Genomic DNA, 21,929 nt, shown 5'->3' with positions numbered 1-21,929 from the left:
CTCTTCGGCAGACACTGGAATCTACTAGAAGTGTGCTCTAATAACAGTGAACAAATGAACTTGCCAGCGAGATAGAGGGTAAACAGGCAAAGAACAAAGCTTCCTTCTTCCATGTATTTTAAAAACCTGTGGCTCAGATTTAAGGCGAGTCTTCCAACCTACAATGATCTGGATTTTCTAATTAATTAAAAGTCCCTCACGGGTGTGCCCCACTGCTTGGGCTTTTTTTTCTTTTGGTCAATTACAGATGTAGTCAAGTTGACAACTAAGAATAGCCATTATAGATACCAAATTGTGAAATATTTTCCTTTCAGAGTTTATAGTCAACAAATTTGTTTACTGAAAAAAAAAAATGGATTGTGTACCCATGTTCCACATATTCTTGTAACAAACAAAATAGATATATCAATAAAAACAAATATGACTCTCTAACTTCATGGATCCTGACTTTATGACACTTTTCTGTGGTTTACTATTTCATAGCAAACCCATATTACTGTGACTCCTAGCTGAGCAAGCTCCTCGCTCTTCTCTAGGCTCTTAATCAGGAAAAATAAAAATAGTATCACCTAGCACATAGAAGTGTTAAGTAAACAATGGTACGATATTCACTGTGGTGGTTTGAATAGGAATGGTCCCTACAGCCTCCTATATCTGAATGCTCGGTCTTTAGGGAGTGACACTACTTGAGAGGGATTACGGGGTGTGGCCTTGCTGGAGCAGATATGACCTTGTTGGACAAAGTATGGGCTTTGGGTTTCAAAAGTTCAAGCCAGGGTAAATATCTGTCTCCCTTCCTGCTGCCTTTGGATTCAAATGTAGAGCTCTCAGCTACCACGTGTGTGCAAATGGGACCATGCTCCTCACCATGGACTACACCTCTGAAAGTATAAGCAAGCCTCAATTAAATGTTTTCTTTTATAACAGTTTTTGTGGTCATGGTGTCTCTTCACAGCAACAGAACATGACTAAAACAATCATAAATCATTTAGCTCAGTACCTTACATACAATGATCATTTAATAACAGTAAGCTATTTTAAAGCATATTTTTAGAGTAGTCATAACATTGTAAACTTTTTTTTTTTTTTTTTTTTTGGTTTTTCGAGACAGGGTTTCTCTGTGTAGTCCTGGCTGTCCTGGAACTCACTCTGTAGACCAGGCTGGCCTCGAACTCAGAAATCCACCTGCCTCTGCCTCCCAAGTGCTGGGATTAAAGGCGTGCGCCACCACCGCCCGGCTAATTGTAAAGTTTTGTATGAGAGTAAAAATGAATTTTCCACAGGTGACAAAGAAAGCTTAAGTCACTGGGTATTCTGTTACTGACACAGGCAAGCCACTCACCACACAGCATGCTATGTCTTGCTAACTTTTTCTTTCCTCCAAAAGACTCTGAACTCTGAATAAAAGAAATGTGCCATATTTTTCTTAATATCCCTTAGCACAGTAGCAGGCAATAAAAAACTCACTAAATATTTATAAAATGAATACATGGGTCAGTATGGTCACAGTTTCAGGAAAGAGATAAGCCGTGCTAGAACTGATGACCACATAATCCCAGCTAACAAGGAAGGAAATGTTTCACTTTTCGTTACCTAGCCTACTATTATTTCTTTGTCCAGTTCAAAAGTGAAATGTGTGAAAAATCTGTTTTCTAAGCAAATTAAAGGAGGCAAGACTGTCTACAGAACTACCACTAGGGGGATCCACAAGGCTACTGTGGAACCCTCACAGCCACTCCATATTGAAATTAGAAGTTATCACTACAGCTTCCTAAACCCTAATTCTAAAACCATGGGTAGAGAATGGTGACATCCTGAAGAATGCTTATTTACAAGATGTCCTAAGTCGGCAGAGGCAGAGATTTCAGCAATCCTAAAGTCACTATTCCCAGACCATCAGGGCTCACACTACCTCCAACCACAGTTCTAGAAACCTGAAGCCAAAATAATGGCATGCCGCTATTACCAGGCACGTGGAAGGAAAGAGACTAGAGCCAAACAGCCTTTTGCAGAACTGTAAAGTTGAGTAAAAAAAGTGCCCCATTACTCCCTGGTGCAGAACTCAAGCTTATTGTTTTAGGATGACTATGAAAAAGCATTTCCACAAATTAGGTTTTTTAAAAGAAATTTCAGTTTGTTAATAAACCGATTTTTAAATTTCCATTTATTTATATATATATATACCAAAACACCCAAATTAAAACCAAGGGATTTTGTCATCTCAAAACACTTTAGCCTTTTGTTTCACTGGGGCTATGATAACCCTTCTGGCTTCCACAGAGAGCAGACACACACACACATACACACAATACAGACATACATGCAGGCAAAACACTCAAATGCATAAAATAAAAAATGTAATAAATCCAATTTTCAATGTTACTGCATACCTCCTCTACAAAATCTACATGTTCAGTGTAGCATTTTTTTTGTTAGTGTTATTAGCGCCTACATGATGTACAAACTACTTGTTTATGAACAAAAAATAAAGACATTAAAAGAAAATAGAAAAAGTTACAAGAATCCAGTTACTTACCATTACTCTGCAGTGTTAATCCTGAGAGATCTTATTTTTTTAAAAGGGAGAGAAAATAAAACATAAATCATTACCATGCACATATCTTCCATTACATTTTAAATTATAGGACATCAATTTAAGCCAGAGAATGAATGTGTGTGCGCACACACACACACACACACACACACACACACAGTTTAAATTTCTAACATATCCCATCTTATTTGCAACAATGTACAAAGTAGGTAAAGGATCAATTTTATATACTCAGTTTTAGAAGTAAAAAAACCACAAATTTGTTCTGATTTAAGTATTTACATTTCACTGAAAACACCTGACTCCTGAGCCAGGCATGGTGGTGCGGGCCTCCACTGCCAGTACTCAAGAACTGCAAGGACGAAGACCAAGAGTCATCTTTGGCTACACAGACAGCTCTTGGCCAGCCTGACCTAGTCTTAAATAAAATTTTAATTCTGATTCTTTAACTTCATTTGAAGTCTTGAGTAGTCCTCTAGTACAAGCTGTAACTTAGAAAAATTAAAATATTACTAGGGTCTTTTCCCTCTACACATTTACGAAGGTTCTGCAGTGACAGTCAACTTACCAATTCCAGGTGAAACAACCCGCTCATAGTGATATGGATTCACACAGACACTATCACATTTTAAGTCAAATGCATACTGACAATATTTAACATGTTTTAGTTCATTCTTGTGTAGATCAGGCCACCTCCACAGACGGGCATAGATCACATGAGGAAATCCTTTCCGACCAGCCACCTAGGAAAAGAAGCAATCATTTGCTAAGTCTAAGTCGTTCAAGGGACTTCCTATACAGAGTGAGCATCTGTGACACTTCAAAACACACACATGGCTTTGCTCCGATTTCCCTGTATCCATCTAACATGGTAGGCTTCTAAAAGCAGCCTCTTTTTTTCTGAGGTCTAAGCTAGCTGAAGGCTACAGCTCCTAAGTATCACCAGTAGGGGACAATCACAGAAAGACAATGGCAGAACTTTAACCCCCACTCCCAACCTCTGCTGAAGGGAAAGGTTATACTGTAGAATTAATTACAATGACTTAAATGATGACTAGGTATTTAAACCTGCTAGAGAAAAAAAAGAAAGAAAAGAAAGAATATGGTTTGAGAGCTCGGGATAACTGGCCATGTGGTCGCTGGAGGCTGGTCTTCCTGGAGAGGCTATGGAGGTTTACCTTGCCTATGCATCTCTCAATCTGTAGCCTTTGCAATACCCTTCATAATGGTAAATTTGGTTGCCTCAGTTATGGGAGATGCTTGAGGAAATTACTTGAGCCTGTGGGTGGGACTGTGGGAACTCTCTGCAGCAGACAGACAGAAGCACAGGTAAAACAACCAGACGATTATGATTGGCATCTCCAGGTAGACTGGGTCAGACGTGAACTGAATTAGAGGATGCTCAGGTACGTTACCTGAAGACCTGCTTATCTGCCAAGATAAAAGAAATCTTCACACCTTTTAAGGTCACAGAAGAGATATGTCTTCAGCATACACTAAGAAAAACAGGTTTGAGAGTCCCATACACAATTCCACACCCACAGCCAATTTTAGATTATAACTATCCTTTCATAGATGAGAAATCCAAAGTTCAAAATAATTAGAGCATTCGAGTATACACCTGTAATCTCAACACTCAGGAGGCTGAGGTGGGAAGAAAAAATTTCAAGTTCTAGGTTAGGCTGAGTTACAAAGAATAAATAAATAACCTATCCAGGATCACACATTACAGCAAGAATTGGACCTGAGTTCAATTTCAAGGCCTGCATTGAGGTTCTTAAGATGCAAAAAGTATGAGTTTGTCAAAAATTATGTCTAAAATCTAGAAATAAAATTCTAAAATCTGCTATCACATTTCCATACTTCTTCACGCATATGATATACCTTTAAATGAAAAAAGTGAGCACTAAATGTCTCCTACCAATGAAAGTAGTGTAACCTACCTAAATGACAAGAGACCAATGTATCAGTTTGGATCTTTATAACACCAAAGAGGGCTGGCAGGTGGGGAGTGGGAACTATGAAATGAAGACTGACGTGCTACAAAGGTAGGTAGTTCTCAACAGAGGGCTTCTCACTTATTTTTCAATTTTTCTTCACTGCATGATTTTTGAATGACATAAAAAAAGATAGCATCCATCTTTTGTGTATTCTTCCACACACTCTCATCACGCACACTGGCAAAAGATGCACAGACGTCAAGAAACAGAGCCATGGAGCTCGAGAGATGGCCCAGCACGGAGAATCCCCAATGCTCTATTATGACAAGCCGTTTGATGGCAGCATCTGGGAATGCTCTCTTCTGGCCTCTTCCAGTATCTGTATACACATGTGCACATATACACACATAAGTGATAAAAATAAATCTCTAAATATATGAACTAAAAATATAGAGATGGAGCTCACATTAAATTCGTAGTAACTTAAGAGGAAATTGTAAAACATTACTCTACCACCACAGAAGACATACAAAACAACTCTAAGACTAACCTGAAGTCGTCCATCCAGTGTTCTCTGTATGGTGACACATTTGCTAGGATGAGCTCCATTTGTAGTTATAGCTGTTATTAAAGAATCCAATTCATCTTTTTTCTCTTTCAGCTTCTTTACCAAACTCTCAATTGCTCTTTTTGCAAAGGTTTCACTTTCTCCACCTTGTCTATGACACATCAAACTATGTACAATGCTCAGACAGGCATCATTACTTGTTGGTGTATTTGTTATAGACATATTGTCCATTTGTTCACGTTTTTTCTTTTAAATCGAACTCTCCAATTTCTGGAGTAATTTTGATCTTTTGAAGGCAGTGAAAACCAATGGCCAATGTTGCAAGAAAAATTGTCAAGACATCTGGTGAGCAGGATAATCTGAGAAAGAGAGGGGGGTGAGAACACATTTCACAAGGTAGATACAATTATTTGGGGAAGAAAAACTGTTCCATTTAAGTCAAAAGACTCAATCCCCATAGTTTTAAGAATGTTTAAAGTTTGAAACGGCTTAATTATAAATTATAATTATAAATATACCTAGTTTTGATACTCTAAAACTCATTAAACATTCAGGTCTTCTCATTGTTGCAAAGGTACACTAAATCAAGTCTTATTAAATGTGCCATTACCCCAAATTTTTACTTAGTTATTTCTGTACCCTATTTTCTATGCCACTGCTACAATCCTGACCCTTAGAATTCATACTATTCACTGGTATTTAACATTCACCTCCTCTAAATCAGCAGTTCTCAGCCTTCCTAATGCTGGGACCCTTTAGTACAATTCCTCATGCTGTGATAACCCCCAACTATAAACTTATTTCATTGCTACTTCATAACTATAATTTTGCTACTGTTATGAATCATAATGAAAATATCTGATATACAGGATATCCAATATGCAACCCCAGTGAAAGGGCCGTTCAACCTTCAAAGGAATCACAACCCTCAGTTTGAAACTGCTGCTCTAAAGTTATTTTTAAGATGCTTCTCAACTCATTATATCTCCATATAAAGCAAATTTTCATGTCTGTCAATAGTTATCACTTACTCATATGTATAATATAAATAAAAAGATGAAGCAAAGTCTTACTCTGTATCCCATGTTGGCCTGGACCTTCCACAATAACCCTCCATCAGCTTTCCAATTGCTAAGATTACACCCAGCTAATAAACAGTCATCGAAGAGACACTTTCCAGATAAAAATTATTTGCACAAGGGTGGATGGAATCAGAGATCAGGATTAGAGTTATTTAACCCGATTCTGAAAATAAAGGAGAACTCACAGGAGAAAAAGCAATATGAACTGTACTGTACATAGTATTCAGTACAAAGTACTCACTGTCTGAATCCTAAGATATTTGTTTTTAAAGGATGTTATCCAAAACACATTCATTTATATCATCTCCTAATAAAGCATAGCATAGAAGCACTGTGTGCAAGGTCTTACTTTTAAGTAATGATTTATTTATGGAGAAAAGGAGGAAGGGAGAAGTACAAGAAGTCGCTGTATAGTCAAAAAAAAAAAAAAAAAAAAAACAGTGTACAGAAAGCGAGAACATATGCTCTGGCTAGGCACAGTAGTGCACACCTGCAATCCCACCTCCTTGGGAGACTGAGCAGGAAGATCATACATTCAACACCAGACTGTACAACTCAGTCAGCACCCCTACGTGCGCACACACACACACACCCCTTTCCTAAGGCTAGGATATGGGTGAGTACTAAAATGCCTGCTTAGAGTGCTGAAGACCCAAGATTCAATCTTCAGACTGGAAAAACAGAAAAACCTCCAATCTAACCTGAGAACTACTAGTCTTATACCTCTCACTGCCAGACTCACTAGTTTAATTTCTGAATTACAAACACCTGTTGTGGAGGTTTGAATAAATATACCCCCCACAGGCTCAAATATTTGAATGCTTCATCTCCAGAGAGTGGCAGTATTTGAAAGGATTAGAAGGATTCGGAGATATAGTCTTGGTGGAGGAAGTATGTCACTGGAGATAGGCTCTCAAGTTTCTAAAGCCCTCCCCACTCCCTCTCAGCCTGCAGAACAGGATGTAGCTCTCGGCTACTGCTCCATGCTCCCACGATGATAATGGACTAAACACTAAACCTCTGAAACTATAAGCAAGCCCCCAACTAACTTGGTCTTGGTGTCTCTTCTGTCTCACTGTGCAGCAAATGAACAGCATGACTAAAGCACCTCTGAACCAAAACTGGAACTGTCATCCTCATCATTATCATTATATACCCATTCCTAGGACAGATAAGTCCCACATATTGTCCAACAAACACATTGCTGTATTTCACATGCTTAACTCATAGCATTTCTTTGGCCTAAAACATTCACCCCCACTTTAACCACTCAGTAATTAAGCTCTAGCTTCCTTCCAAATTACAGTCAAAATATTTTAATTACCCCCAAGGGTTTCCCCTACTAAGCTGTTACCTTGCTCTCAGTCCCCAAGAATTACTTCCCTAATATGTTTATGTTTCTTTCTTATTGTATCACTTGATCCCCTCCCTCAAATTTAAGGTACATCTTTCTTATACTTTATTATATTTTATACAACATATTATAATAACTTCATCATATTTGTCTCTTAGTTCTAAGAGTTAAAAAAAATAACTACAAATTTAGAGGGTCAAGAAAACACAGTCTCACTTTTCAAACTCCCAACACCATGTAGTTCCTGACTATGGTAGTTTGAATAAAAGTGACCCCACACCTCCTATATCCCAAGTTGGTCAGGACTAGGAGGTATGACTTTGTTGAAGGAGGTGTGTCACTGGGGGTGGGGCTTCAGGGTGTTCTCACCATTGTCCTTGTGCCTACCACCTCATGGCTGTTGTCTCAACAGCAAGCTCTCAGCTCCTGCTCAGGTGCCTCTATGCTGCTTGTACACTCCTCACCATGATGACCAAGAACTGACCCTCTAAAACTGGAAGCAAGCTCCAATCACACACTTTCTTTTGTTAAGTTGCCTTGGTCATGGTGCTTTGTTGCAGCAGTAAAAAAACGTAAAAAAAGACACCGACACATACCAAGCAAGTATCTATAGACTGGCTATACCATTTTTATTCTGTGGTACTGTCTTAGGACAAATTTAGTTTGCAAAGAAGTTCACTTGTATTCCATAATTATTATAAATTTGTACCAATTTATAACTGCATCTAACCATTTTTCCAGTGTCAATACTAAAAGTTACTCTTTTAGTAAACTTAGGCTGTCTGGGGTCTGGCAGTATTGCAAAAGCTGTATCAATTTTAAGTTTCTTTAAACACAAAAATAACTTAATTTTCATAAAAACAGCTTTCTCATATCTTAGATTTTATTGTATTCCTTAGATCATAAGGATCTTATATATAATTTAGAAGTTTCTTACAGGAAAATAGTATCAGCGGGAATATATAAATGTATTCCTACATTATATGGCTTTAGACTATAAAATGTGGTGGACATGGGCAAATACTGACATGATGTAAGTAAAGCTGTATGTTCCAACTAAAGTTCTAATACCATAAGTGACCGCCTTAAATCGCTCAGTGGTCTCGTCTATGAACTGGGCAATAGGCACAGCATCTATCTGTCCTGCCCACCCTGCAGACGAATACAGAGTAATAAAATGCAACAGTGTATACAAACCATGTAGGAACCATAACTAAGGCAAGTAACCCACATTTGCAGACACTCTAGAGTTACACATTGGTAGGCATGTATCAAGAAAGTATTTTCTCAGACCAGCATCCCATTTCTGTAACAACCTAGAGCACCTCCTTTGTTGTCTTGAAATTAAAACACAATCAATCTATTTAAGAAATTTAACTGTCTTAATAGTTAAAGGAGGAAAAGACTTACGTAGTAAAAAGTATTTTGATATAAGGCATACCAACTCAGAAATGTAAAGAAAGAAGATAAGGCCCCAGACCGCACCTCAGCAGACAGAATATATATTTAGTATGAGTTAAACTCTGGAACCCATTTTACCAAGGAGGTAAGATGCCTGTACTTTGTGTGGTCTCATAAATATCAGAGTTACACAGTCACAGTTTTTAAAACAAACATTATATTAGGACATGTTGGCAACATTGATTTTTCTCAAATGGTGAACAGATAAAGCTCAAAAAAAAAAAAAAGCTTCAAATAAGAAAAACTGAATTCCTAAAACTGGACTATACACTAATTATACTTTCCTCCCATGTGAGTTGGTAGGACATTTTCAAGTCTTGTGAGGTGCCAAGATAATTCTTCACTGAGTCTTCCAGAATGCTATCACTTAGGCCCCCATCTACAAGGCCCTCTCATAAAACTGTCTCTATTACCCCTTAAAGAGCATTGCTTACTCAGAAAGAACTGACTCTGGCTGGGTGTAGTGTGCACATCAGCAGCCCCAGCTAACAGGGAAGCTAAGACAGGAAGGGCCACAGTTTCTTAAACTTATGATCATAAATTTATAATCCCATCTGGGGGTCCTGAAATTAAATGTAGAGGACACGCACACACACAGACCCAGTAGTAAGGGGTTTCTGAACCCACAGAAAACAAGTAATAAAGCCACGGAATTCCTGGCGGTGCTTCCCTGCACTCAGCGTGTGACTCCAGACGACTCTTTACAAATTGCAATGTTCTTACTGCAGTCTCCAGCTCTTACTACAACAGAATGGTTTAACTGCAGAAGTCAAAGCCAGCATTTTCCTGGCAGCATTCTTCGACATGTATCAAGTTAGTGTATTGGATTATGCTGTATTAGAATGTTTGCTCTTAAAAACTGTCATTAGAGTGGCTGACCTGAATTTCATTTTCTTTTATTTGCTTAATGAGTTTGAGATTGGAACTAGATTCCCACCAATTGTGAAATGGCCCTACACATCCTTCTTCTACCTTGTACTGTGTCTATGTGAAGCAGTATTCTCAGCACTGATGATCATAAAACCAAAATACTGACCAAATCTGAAAATAATGAAAATATCCTCTATTTGGCAGCTTCAAATGTTTAGCAAAGACATAATTCTTTATGTAAAAATCAACAAGCATGTCCATCCTTTAGTACACAAATTTACTTTGATCTTCAATAAATTGTAGAACTTTATGTACAGCCAAAAATTATTAAATAAATTATGCTTTACCAGTCAATATTTGAATTGTATACCTATTTTTAAATGCTATATATCCAAGTCAAATAAAAACTGTTTTGAGTACAAAGGTTTAAAAAGCTGGGCAACACAGCAAGATTTCAACTCATAAAATAATAAATAAAATACTTTTTTCTTTTCTTATTTTTCTTTTTTTTGGGGGGGGGGTGTGAGGGGAGTTCAAGACAGGGTTTCTCTGTGTAGCCTTGGCTGTCCTGGAACTCAACTCTGTAGACCAGGCTGGCCTCGATTTGCCTGCCTCTGCCTCCCAAGTGCTGGAATCTAGGGTTTAAAAGTAGTGGTGAAACATGTACCTATATAGTATGAAGTACTGGATTCAATCCCCAGTTCATGAGTCTGTGCGCGACATATCTAGAAAAGCTAGCATATTACAAACACATAAGAACTAAAGAGGTATGGAAGCAGATGGGACAACATAAAAAATTCCCATCATGATATAATACATTAGTCAAATTAGAATGGGCTATGCTACAGCTATAACCAAGTCCCTAAATACCTACCATTTACAAGTGTATCTTGTTTAAGCTCCTCCTTCATCACAGATGAGTGTGGTACTACCCACTGCCCCTCTTAGAGACTAAGCTCCTCCTTCAGCACAGATGAGTGTGGTACTACCCACTGCCCATCTTAGAGACTGACTAAGCTCCTCCTTCAGCACAGATGAGTGGTGGTACCACCCACTGCCCCTCTTAGAGACTGACAGAGCGCCATCTTTCCATGTCAGGTAGAAGGAGAGGGAAAGGAACAGTCACACGTTACTTTTTAAAGGTTATTACTTATCCTTGCCTTTGATTGGTCATAGTCACATGACAATACCAGTGATTCTCAACAGGACAAATTAGTCTCTTAAGGGACATCTGGCAATGTCTAGACATTTTTGGTCTCTGGTCATAACACTCTGAACGTGCCTTTCTCTGATATCAGAAGTGGAGCAGGGTCAGGCCTGGTTAGGTGGCGTAATTTTTGATGGTCACTGAAGGGAAGGAAAGGTGAGAAGCAGAGTACCACTGGTTGTCTAACAGTACAGGATAGGATAGGAACAAGCATCCTTCAAAAGACAGATAGACTATCCTTCAGGACAAAACTACCCAAAATGACAATAGTTCCTGGACTATCACAAATGTCAAGGAGAGGGAAACATCAGAATACTTGGTTAAATAATACTGTCTACACACATGAAAATAAACTGCCAGCCTTAGGGGAGTGGGTGTGTGTGTGAAAGGAACACAGGAAAAAAAAAAAAAAAAGCAGAGAAACAAGAGTCACATAGTCTGTCAGAGTAGGTTTCTGTCGAAAGAGGAGGAAGAACAGCACCTGTTTATAGTGAAGAGACTTCAGGAGCTGGGGATAGAGTGTCAACAGAAGAGTGTGGGAAGAGGTGAAAAGGGACAAAGAGAATATATAATATGTACTACATATACAGAGCATAATTTCCTAGAAGATACATGTTTGGATAAATGATTATAAAACTAATACTTAGCATGGAAATATTTTTTAAAAGATCAGGAGGTTTGCTCTTTTGCTGGTACTGGTTTAGTGAAATATGACTGGGAAGAAATTCTAAACACAAGCAAGAAAAGCAAGTGTTGAGACTTACGTCCCTGTGACAAGTCACACCTCAGATGCTATGCTGATGGTGGAGTAGCTCAAGAACATCTGAAAGCATGATGTAGAAGAATACAGCCAATGCAGCAAAAACAGTGTCTGCAAACGAGCTCCTAGGATGGACAGCAGGACAACAGGAGGACAACTGATGTGCCTCCGCTCACTCCTAAGTCTGACAGACAACAGGAGACAACTGACATGCCTCTGCTCACTCCTAAGTCTTAGATTTAAATGTTTTCACAACACCAGCTTTAAATGAAATAATTTGATTTTAGAATTAACAGGTTCTGAAGCTAGGCATGATGGATCATGCATATATGTAATCTCAGCACTTGGAAGGCTGAGGCAGGAGGATTGCCATAAATTAAAAGCCACACATAGAGTATCTATTATACTGTCTAAAAGGAATCAATAAATACTCTATATGGCATCTATTTCATTTGCCAGCATACACTTCCCCTTCTGCGAAGACAGTCTGATTTTCTAGGGAAAAAAAATCTCACTTAGGCAGGTGAGACAATTCCCAGGCAGAGTACACTGAACCAAAGCCTGGCCACACTGTGGTCCCAGGTATGGAAAGAACCCAGGCCAATGACATTAACTTCTGATGGAAAATGGGGAAAGGGCGTCAGAAAAAGAAATTGAGCCCTTTGAAGGCTGGAGATGAGCTTGGTTGGTAGACTGCCTGCCTGCCTAGCAAGACAGCCTGGACTGAGCCCCAGGCCCACATAACTAGGTATTGTAGCACACACCTAAAATCCTGACACTGGAGAGTGGGAGGCAGGCTACAAACCTGAAATCGATGAGACATTCTCTACAAAGGAAGGAAAGAAGTCTCTTTCATACTAGACCTAATACTGGTAAGAGCTAACCTGAGAATTTAACAGGAAATCAAATCTAAAAGGTAGTTTTGACAATAATGGTTGAGATCCTGAATCTAGCTATCTAAACTCAAGCCAACAAAGTCCCTGTTACATGTTCCTGAATGCACAACTGAACAAAATTTACATCATTTGTATCTCAGAAATATCATCAAGATATGCCAAAGCATATGAATAAAATATCCTATTAGCAATGCAGTAAAAAAAATGCAGAACTAGTTACTTTGAAACTATACCTGTCACACTGTTTATTGATTCTATTTATTTACATATTTGTATATTTTCTGACCCTAATTACTTTTTTAAAATATGGGTTGTATCAACATGTATCTTATTACAAATTAAAACAAATAAATTTTTAAATAAATTTTAATTCATTTTCAAAAGGCCCACTAATGATAGCCTAAGTAACTAATTTAATTTTTTATGAAAAAATCATCTTTTCCCCATGAAGGCTGGATGCACCAGTGTGGGGGAATTCAAGGGTGGGGAGGTGGGAGTGGGTGGGGCACATCCTAATAGAAGCAGGAGGAGGGGGGATGAGATAGGGGGTTTCTGGGTGGAAATGGGGAAAGGGGATAACATCTGAAATATAAATAAAATATCTAATGAAATAGTCTTTTCCAGAACACAAAATTTAGTAATAAGAATGACACTATTTTACATCTGTACAAATTTCTTTACTTTGTAGATTAACAGATGACAGCTGGATTCTACCTTCTTTAGCATTCAATCTGCTGTAGATTTTAAAGCACAGGAAGAATATGTAATGCAGAGATATGTATAACTGGAAAGAATATTTTAACATCCCTCTCAGATAATAATGGATATTCATCTTTTATCCAATGACAACGCTTAGCAAATGGAGATCAATTAAGGTTATTAAGTGGGATCTGAATTCTGAGACTCTTGGCTTGTTGTAGAGAAACTCACTGGGTTTAGGCTAGGGAAGTAGCTCAGTCAGGGAACACGCATGAGACCTGAGTTTGATTCCCTAAACCCATGCCAAAAAAGGAAAAAAGAAAAAGAAAAGAAAAGCTGAGCTTGGTGGCCATGCTTTTAATGACGGTGCTGAGAAGTAAAAACAGACAGCTCTCTGAGCTGAGTACTAAAACAAAACAAACTCAAGAGAGACAAAGAGCAAAGTAGACCACTCCTAACAAGCAGTTAATCCTCTGACTTCCACATGAGGCTGCACGCAGTACACAAGGCACTGCCCATATGAAAATGAATCTCTCCACATATTACTCTAAACATATTTATAACCTTGGGGACTGGTAACCTAGGAAAACACTGACTGGTTCACTGAGTTATTCAGATTTCCAAAATGCTGAACCATTTCCTTACAGAATATTCATTTGTTGTTATTTTGACACAGGGTCAAACTGTAACCCAGGCTGTCTTAGAATTCACTATGTAGATCAGACTGGCCATGCGTTTTTAAAAAACCATATTCCTTAAAAATCACCAACAATCTCATTACAAAATCTTTTGGGGGGGTTGTCTGTTTTTTGTTTGTTTTGTTTTTTGTTTTTTTTGAGACAGGGTTTCTCTGTATAGCTCTGGCTGTCCTGGAACTCACTCTGTAGACCAGGCTGGCCTCGAACTCAGAAATCTGCCTGCCTCTGCCTCCCAAGTGCTGGGATTCAAGGCATACACCATTCAAAGTTAATACTTTTTTTTTAAGATTTATTTTATTTATATGATTACACTATAGCTGTCTTTAAACACCCCATAAGAGGGCATCAGATCTCATTACAGATGGTTGTGAGCCACTATGTGGTTGCTGGGAATTGAACTCAGAACCTTTGGAAGAGCAGTCAGTACTCTTAACCACTGAGCCATCTCTCCAGCCCCTAGAAAATCTTTTAAGTATTAGAAAACTAGCTAACTAATGCTGGCAGAACCAAGTTTTCCAAAAGTCTAATTGTCATATTAAAGACTGGCGTTTTCTTTGACAGCTCAGTTACTTTCCTTGCAGTGTTGGCTCATGTCATTCACTTTCACCAACAAGCCAGGTCTAAAGGACGGCAGTCTATCTACAGACATTCTTCTGTGAAGGGAGAATAAAAACGGTGCTCCATTTGAGAAGCAACATGCAGCCATCAGTCATATATGCAGTTGTAGACATGAGCAGTATACTTGAACATGCACAAATGTTTCATACACACTTCCTATTTAACCACACAAAATATAGACTGTTTGTTTACTTCTTCACCACTGGCATTCTTAAGTGAAACTATAATTTTTTTTTCAAATGCTCAACATTATTACCTGCATGTGAAAAAGACAAGTAAACTGTTTTAAGCCATGCCAAGGAGCTACCTACTGCTCTACCCACTACTGCTCTTGTGCCACAGTGCAAATGACACAGGGAAGACCAAACTATGTCTCCGCCCTACTATGAAAATTATTTTGAGCTCATGACCTCTTTAATAAAAGGAGCATGGGGCTTCCCAGCAGTCTACAAAGTATATTTTGAGAACCACTGTTTTAAAAGACTGGAAATGAAGCTGAATTTTAATACCTGGCAACTGGACGAGGGCTATATCAGAGTTCCACAGAAGCTACAAGTAGCTACAGCAGGTGAAGGCTTACCTTAAAGAGCCCAAGTCTGAAGTGCTGTCAGTTCTACAAAGCACTGATCTAATTCACCGGCTTCTCTTCACACATCACCAAAAACACAGTAAAACAAATTATAACACCATGAATAAATACACCTAATTTAAGAATGATAACAAAGTAGCTTTTTAAAAATAATTACTAACATCATTTCAGTAATTACACCCATAAAATTATTTTTTCAACTAAAAGTTTATCACTTTTGTTTTTTGGTTTGTTTTGAAAAAGCATTTTACTGTGTGAAGCCTTGGCTAGCCTGGAACTCAAGAGATCCTCTTGCTTCTGCCTCTCAAATGATGGACTAAAGAGACTGCACCATCACACTAGTCTTCATCTGATCTACACAGGGTCTATAGCATTAGATGTGTTCAGTGTCCTATGAAAATGAATCTCTCCACATCTTATCTTGGGAACTGGTAACCTAGGAAAACTCTGGTTCATTGAGTTGTCCAGATTTCCAAATGCTGAATCATTCCCTTACAGAATTATTTTATTTGTTTGTTCATTTGTTGTTTTGACACAGGGTCAAACTGTAGCCCAGGCTGTCTTAGAACTCACTATGTAGATCAGGTTAACAACTCCTGGCTTCAGTTGGCTACTTAAGCACTAGTTCTATCATTCTTCAACCAAATGATTCAACTGATACAGTGATTGTCCACCTATTAATTAACTTCTCTGGGAATAACTAGTCAGTAGTTGCCACTAATAAATTCCCTTAATTCAGTTCTGCATTTATGAATATATTTTGAAGGCAGGTGTGGGCACAAATATGTAATCCCATTACTCAAGAGGCCAAGGAAAGATGATCTGAAATTCAAGGTCCTGTGGCAAAACATACATACACACACACAGCACAGACACAAGCAGACATATACACACACATTTAACCCGAGAAAGCTCAAGCTGTATACATTCATCCATATTTTTAAAAAATTATACCTTACTAGGAGACTAATATTTACAAAAATTATACCTTACTAGGAGACCAATTATTTATCAGAAATCTTCTATTTAATAATAAAAGATGCATTCAAAACATGTAAATTAGAATTTGGTAAGTTCTGAATAAAACACTCAAAAGTATTGATGATCAAAAGGTATAAACAAATACAGAAATAAGAGTAAGGAGTACAAATAACCAAACCTTCACAATCAAGGGGGCTTCATTTCCTAACAGTGAGAGCCATGCTTCTTTCCATTTCACTCCCGTTCTGAAGTGTGTGTGCCTGTGCATGTGCTTTTGTGTGTGTCCGTGTGTGTGAGTGAAGTGATGGAGTTACAGGACAAAAACAGTTAGATTTTTATAAACAGTTATTCCAAAGCCAAGAGATGCAGATAACTTTTATAGATCAGCACTCTGCGGTGACCTCAGGTTCAACAACTAGGAGAGGGTGGAGTAGCTCAGTGGCATAGCACTAGTCTAACCAAGTGTAAGGCCCTAACTGTAATCACTTCAAAACTTTAAAAAGAGAACACACACCCAGAGGATCTCCCCACAGAGCTGCCAGCTAGTTGGGCTAGTTGAGCAACTTTCTCACAATGCAGAAATCAAACCCCAACTGTACAGGTTTAATGAATGCAACTTTCTTCTAAAAGGCCAGTAAAGTCGTGGTTAGAAAACTTTATTACTTCCAAGAAGACTAACCCTTAACACAACCAAATTCCAGAGCTGATGAACTGACTAAGCAGTTAGGAGCACACACTGTTTCTTCTATAGAGATTGGAGTTTGGGTCCAGCACCCACTTTGGGTGTATGGCCTCCTTAGTCACCTGCAAAGACACACACACACACACACAGAGCTAAAAATTAATAAGGGGCTAGAGATATGGCCCAAAGGCTAAAAGCACTGGTTGTTCTTCCAGGACATGGATTCAATTCCCAGAACCTACATGGTGGGTCCCTACCATCTGTAACTCCAATTTCAGTGGATCCATAGCCCTCTCTCCTTGCCCCCCACCCCCACCCCAGATACCAGGTACGCAAGTGGTGAAGTCACACAAGCAGGCAAAACATCCATATTCATTGGATTTTTTTTTTTTTTTTTTTTTTTTTGGTTTTTCGAGACAGGATTTCTCTGTGTAGCCCTGGCTGTCCTGGAACTCACTCTGTAGACCAGGCTGGCCTCGACCTCAGAAATCCACCTGCCTCTGCCTCCCAAGTGCTGGGATTAAAGGCGTGCGCCACCACCGCCCGGCCATTGGATATTTTTTAATTAATAGAAATAAATCTTTTAAATAAGAAACCAAATTCCACTAGAAAGTTTAGATGTTAATTTAGAAAACAATTTCATAATCATAATAAAAGCTTCCTAAAATGTTACTAAACAATACAAATAATCTGAAAATAAGTAAGGGGGTCGAGAAGGGGGAATGGGAAGGAGAGGAAGAACCCACTAAATCAAACTTGCAATGGTTACCTTCTTCATGAACAGACCATTGATTGCATCAACAAGAACATAAAGCTGATCTGAGATCTGAGCAAGGTATCACAGGCCTGTAATCACATTATTCAGTAGGCAGATACAGCAGGATTGCCCAAAGCTCAAGGCCAGCCACATCTACATCATAAGTAAGACCCTGTCCCCCAAACAAAAAAGAGAGAGAAAAGAATGTAAAACGACCAGCTTAAAAGATGAGGACCCTAAGGCTCAACTACTGTGGTTTCTAAGCTGGCTACACAGCCCAGTCCAACCAAATCAAAATTTCTGTGGGTAGGAGTCAGGCATCAGTGTTTTGTAAAGCTCTCCAAAAAATCTCAATGTTCAAACAAGACTGAAATCATTGCCCCTAAACCTTGAGATTGAAAAAAAAGCAGTAGGAAGAGCTGGAAGGGCACAGCTCTGTGGCAGAACTTGCCTAGCATTCATGAGGACCTAAGTTCTATCCCTAGCAACAGTGGAGGGCTAGAGGCAATAAAATAAATAAACAAATAAACCCACATGATAACAAGTTTTCTAAAATGGGAAAATCTTATTTATGAATAATAAAATGTGGTTGTTGTCAAAAAGACTTACAATGTCAAACTGATTAATACAAGTAAATACAGTTGTCTCTAGTAAGTGTCTGACCTATGAACCTTAGCAATCTCAGCACCTGAGCACCTAGCAGTCTAGTTTTACATAAGTAAGCACCATCACCGTCCTTAGCTGTCCTAGTCCTCATTCACTTTCATATTCAAAATAAATGTTCCTGGATGCCAGCTACATCATGTAGTAGTGTCAAGGTGACACAATCCAAAATATCTTGTTTCTGAGAAGCTGGTATTCAGCCAAATTTTCCATTACCAAAATTACACATTTTAAAATAAAGGGAAAAAAAATCCCAACAACTCTAAATGTGACTCATTAGCATGCGCTAAGGATGCTATCCTTACAGTATCATAACAAAGTAGCTCATATGTGTACTATCTATACATAATTATCAGTTATCTGAATGTCTACGTGGAGTGAATCAATCAACAGATGGGAAAAAGAACTAAATACTTGAGAAAGCTGTACTAAATGTGACATTCGGCTCTAACTTTAGCTTTCATTTAGCACAGAAAACAGTAAAAGCACTTAGTCAGGTTAGCTGTGTACATAATCAAGATCACCTGAGTCAGTCTTCCTCCTGGCTTTACCACCACACAGTGCAGGGTGGGGATCCAACCATACAAGGACACACTGAAAAAGCTATTACAAGACATTTATAAAGAGATATTCATTCTGGATGAATGAAAAATGAAAAGAAAAACAAAAACCTAGGCATCAACTAGATGGGGAACAAAACAGAAATGAAATAGGTGATAGTTCATCAAAAAAAAAGGATTATGAGATCAAGAGATCAAATTTTAAAGAAGCCCAAATTTGCACTTTAGATTTAACCAACTCTGCAGACTCCACAGACTTAACTGCCCTGATAGAGGCCCTAGCCATCCACAACTCAATTAGAATAGTGTGTGCCAATGTTACTATAACTCTGACTCAATCAGAAAAAAACAGGTTCTGATGGAGACAGTGGGCTGTGAGTGTGAGAGAGTGTGACAGGTCTGCATAAATAAGTTTAATGCTCCATTTTTAATCCCCACCCCAACTGTGTGTGTGTGTGTGTGTGTGTGTGTGTGAAGAATCCAGAGACAAAATTCACAAACAGAAATATTTCAATTAATATGTAGCATAAGTGAAAGTGGCCTTAAAGAAAGCAAGATCTGTACACCTCCTATAAGCAAAACTATTTCAAGAGCAAAGCCATCAGGAAAGTTCAGGTCCATATAAAACATATTCCAAATTACAGCACTGACTCGCTTAGCAAAAATTTTCCTTAATTCTGTAAACACAATTTTAATTCTTCCCAACTTAATATTTACAGTGGAAGCATTTAACCCAAAGTATCAACTACTTCTTCAAAAACAAAAGTATGTAATACCTCTTTAATGCATACTCACTCAAAAGCCTAGAAAGCAAAGAAAAAAGTCACTTGTCTTATGACAGTCACAAAAAAATTAAAAAAGGTTATGACAACTCTCTTTGGAAAGGATTTGTTTTAATTCCAGCAATTTAAGCCTACATAATTCATCACATCAAGATCTAAAGCTGCTTCAGGTCATGGGTCTTAGTCTGCCTCTGTGCGTGTTTGTAACAAGCTCATTGAAGAGAACAAAATCGTGAGTGTCTGAACATCATGTGGCAATTTTGTTATAGCACCAGGGAAGCTGAGAGACATGAATGGTCAGGAGTTGAAGAAGAGAGGGGCAGGAAGCCCTATAGACTAATGACAGTATACTGAACAAAGCATTAGGGGAAAACTGTATTTTTAAAAATATTATAGCAATCCTTTACACTCGGAAATAGCTTGTACTAATCCTATCAGATACATCCAAGAGACAGAGTCTACAGTAGGGAAATTTATTTCTCTGAATATGCTATACTACATTTCAACTGTAAGTGCTTCGTGTCTGGAATGCAAGGTAAATTTATAAAATCTATAATAAAAACTATTCAAATGCAGTGCTTGAAATCTAATTGCTTTGTGGAATTTATACATTTCTGTACTTTCAGTTAAGATTCCACATGGTTTCTGTCAGCAGAAAAGTCCTGAACCTGATTACTAAAACGTTCAAAGAATCAAGCTGCTGAGAGGAAAAGGATGCTAAATCTGGCAAAATTCAACGATTGTTTAAAAATTAAGCAAGATTACAAGCCTGCAAAACATGAATTCCGGGTGCTTAAAATAAGTCTCTCTTTATCATGCTATTTTATTTCTAAGTAAGTGACAATCCCATCTTAAGTTATCAAAAACTGAAGGCACTAATAAAAGTAATTTTAAAATGAGTTACCTGAAAAACAACTTTAAAAATTAAGTTTACTCCAGGTTTTGTGGGGTGGGGGTGGGGCAGTGGGGAGGAGCTATCAAAAAACAGGGCTTTTTAAAACCTCTGGCAAAGGAACCTTTCAAGTTAACGAAACACGCCCTTGTCTTTGAAAACCTGGCTTGAGAAATCATAACAGCAGTTTGGGGTGCTGAAGCCAACGCCCTCCACCCTCCACCAATTTCACGCTCCGTGCATGTAGCCCTAACAATAAAATAAACTACGCCTTTTATTAGGAGACACGTTTTATTAGGGGAGGGAGGTGGTTCAGTTAGGCGCTAAGAATGTTTCCCGCATGCCGCCATCACCCACAATACCCAAAAAGTAAACAAATCAAAGCTACAAACGTAAACTCAGAGCACACAACCAGGAAGAGAAAGTGGGGACAAAGAGAAAACAAACACTTGCTGGGGTTAAGGCACGAGGACCGACCCGGGGTACCCCGCGTACAACGCACTCCGGCCGGCCCGAAGCGACGGCCCGGGCCGCGGCCAAACTCCTCCGGAACAACAAAGAGCGGCAGCGCGGACCGGACCGGCACCCGAGTTCCCGGGACGACGGGCGCGCCTAACTGCGAGCGGAGTTGGGGCCCGGGACCCACGCGCGGGCACGCGGAGCCGGGGCGCGCGAGGGCGACCCACCCGAGCCCCGCCGGGCCCGCGCTCGCGCCGGCCGCCGCGGGAGCCCGCCCCGGGGCGGGGAAGCGCGGGCGCCGAGGCCCGGGCAGGGGAGGACCGCGCGTTACCTGGGCTCCGCGCCGCGCTTCGCCTGTCGCTTCCCGGGCCCCGCCCGCGGCGTCCGGCCCAGGCGGCCCCTCTCCGCGCCGCGGACCGCGCCGGCCGGGCCGCTGGAGCTCCGGAGCCGCCCCGCCGCGGGGGGCCTCGCTCGCGGGCGCCGGCTCCGGTCACGCGCTCCCGCCCCGGGGACGGCGGCGGAGCGGAGCGCGGCGCGGGAAGGGCCTCCCGAGGACGGCGGGCGGGCGGGCACGAACACGGGCTCCGCCACCCGAGCCGCTCCGTTACCGCAGCGGCGACGACGACCAGGGCCGTGTTGTTGCTGCCAACTTGTCGGAAGGACACTGAGCATGCGCGCGCGGAGACCACATCCGGGTAATTTCAGGGTTTGGCCCTTTTCCCCCCCGCAGCGCTCCTTTCTCCCGGCTGCCCCCGCCTCCCGCCCAGAGCTGGGAGGGTCCCAGTGCGCAGGCGCCCGCGGGCAGCCCGGCGGCCCAGGCTGGGTGAGCGCAGCGACGGTCTTCGGAAACGGAGAGC

At 40.0% G+C, this 21,929-nt stretch overlaps 1 protein-coding gene across 1 annotated transcript in view; it reads right to left on the bottom strand.

Moving 5' to 3' along the window:
• Positions 1 to 21,543, bottom strand: part of Smad4 (SMAD family member 4) — a 49,889-nt gene extending 28,346 nt beyond the window's left edge. Inside the window, exons 1-4 of the mRNA XM_034517773.2 lie at positions 21,404 to 21,543; positions 5,045 to 5,421; positions 3,123 to 3,297; positions 2,537 to 2,566 (exon numbers count right to left, since the gene is read on the bottom strand). Coding sequence (XP_034373664.1) covers positions 2,537 to 2,566; positions 3,123 to 3,297; positions 5,045 to 5,293 — 454 coding nt within the window. The 5' untranslated portion in view covers positions 5,294 to 5,421; positions 21,404 to 21,543. The remainder of the gene's footprint in view (positions 1 to 2,536; positions 2,567 to 3,122; positions 3,298 to 5,044; positions 5,422 to 21,403) is intronic.
• Between the last annotated feature and the right edge of the window lie 386 nt (positions 21,544 to 21,929).

The sequence above is a fragment of the Arvicanthis niloticus genome, chromosome 14 (assembly GCF_011762505.2).
Source record: "Arvicanthis niloticus isolate mArvNil1 chromosome 14, mArvNil1.pat.X, whole genome shotgun sequence".
Taxonomy (NCBI): domain Eukaryota; kingdom Metazoa; phylum Chordata; class Mammalia; order Rodentia; family Muridae; genus Arvicanthis; species Arvicanthis niloticus.
This window is presented reverse-complemented; position numbering and strand designations above follow the sequence as displayed.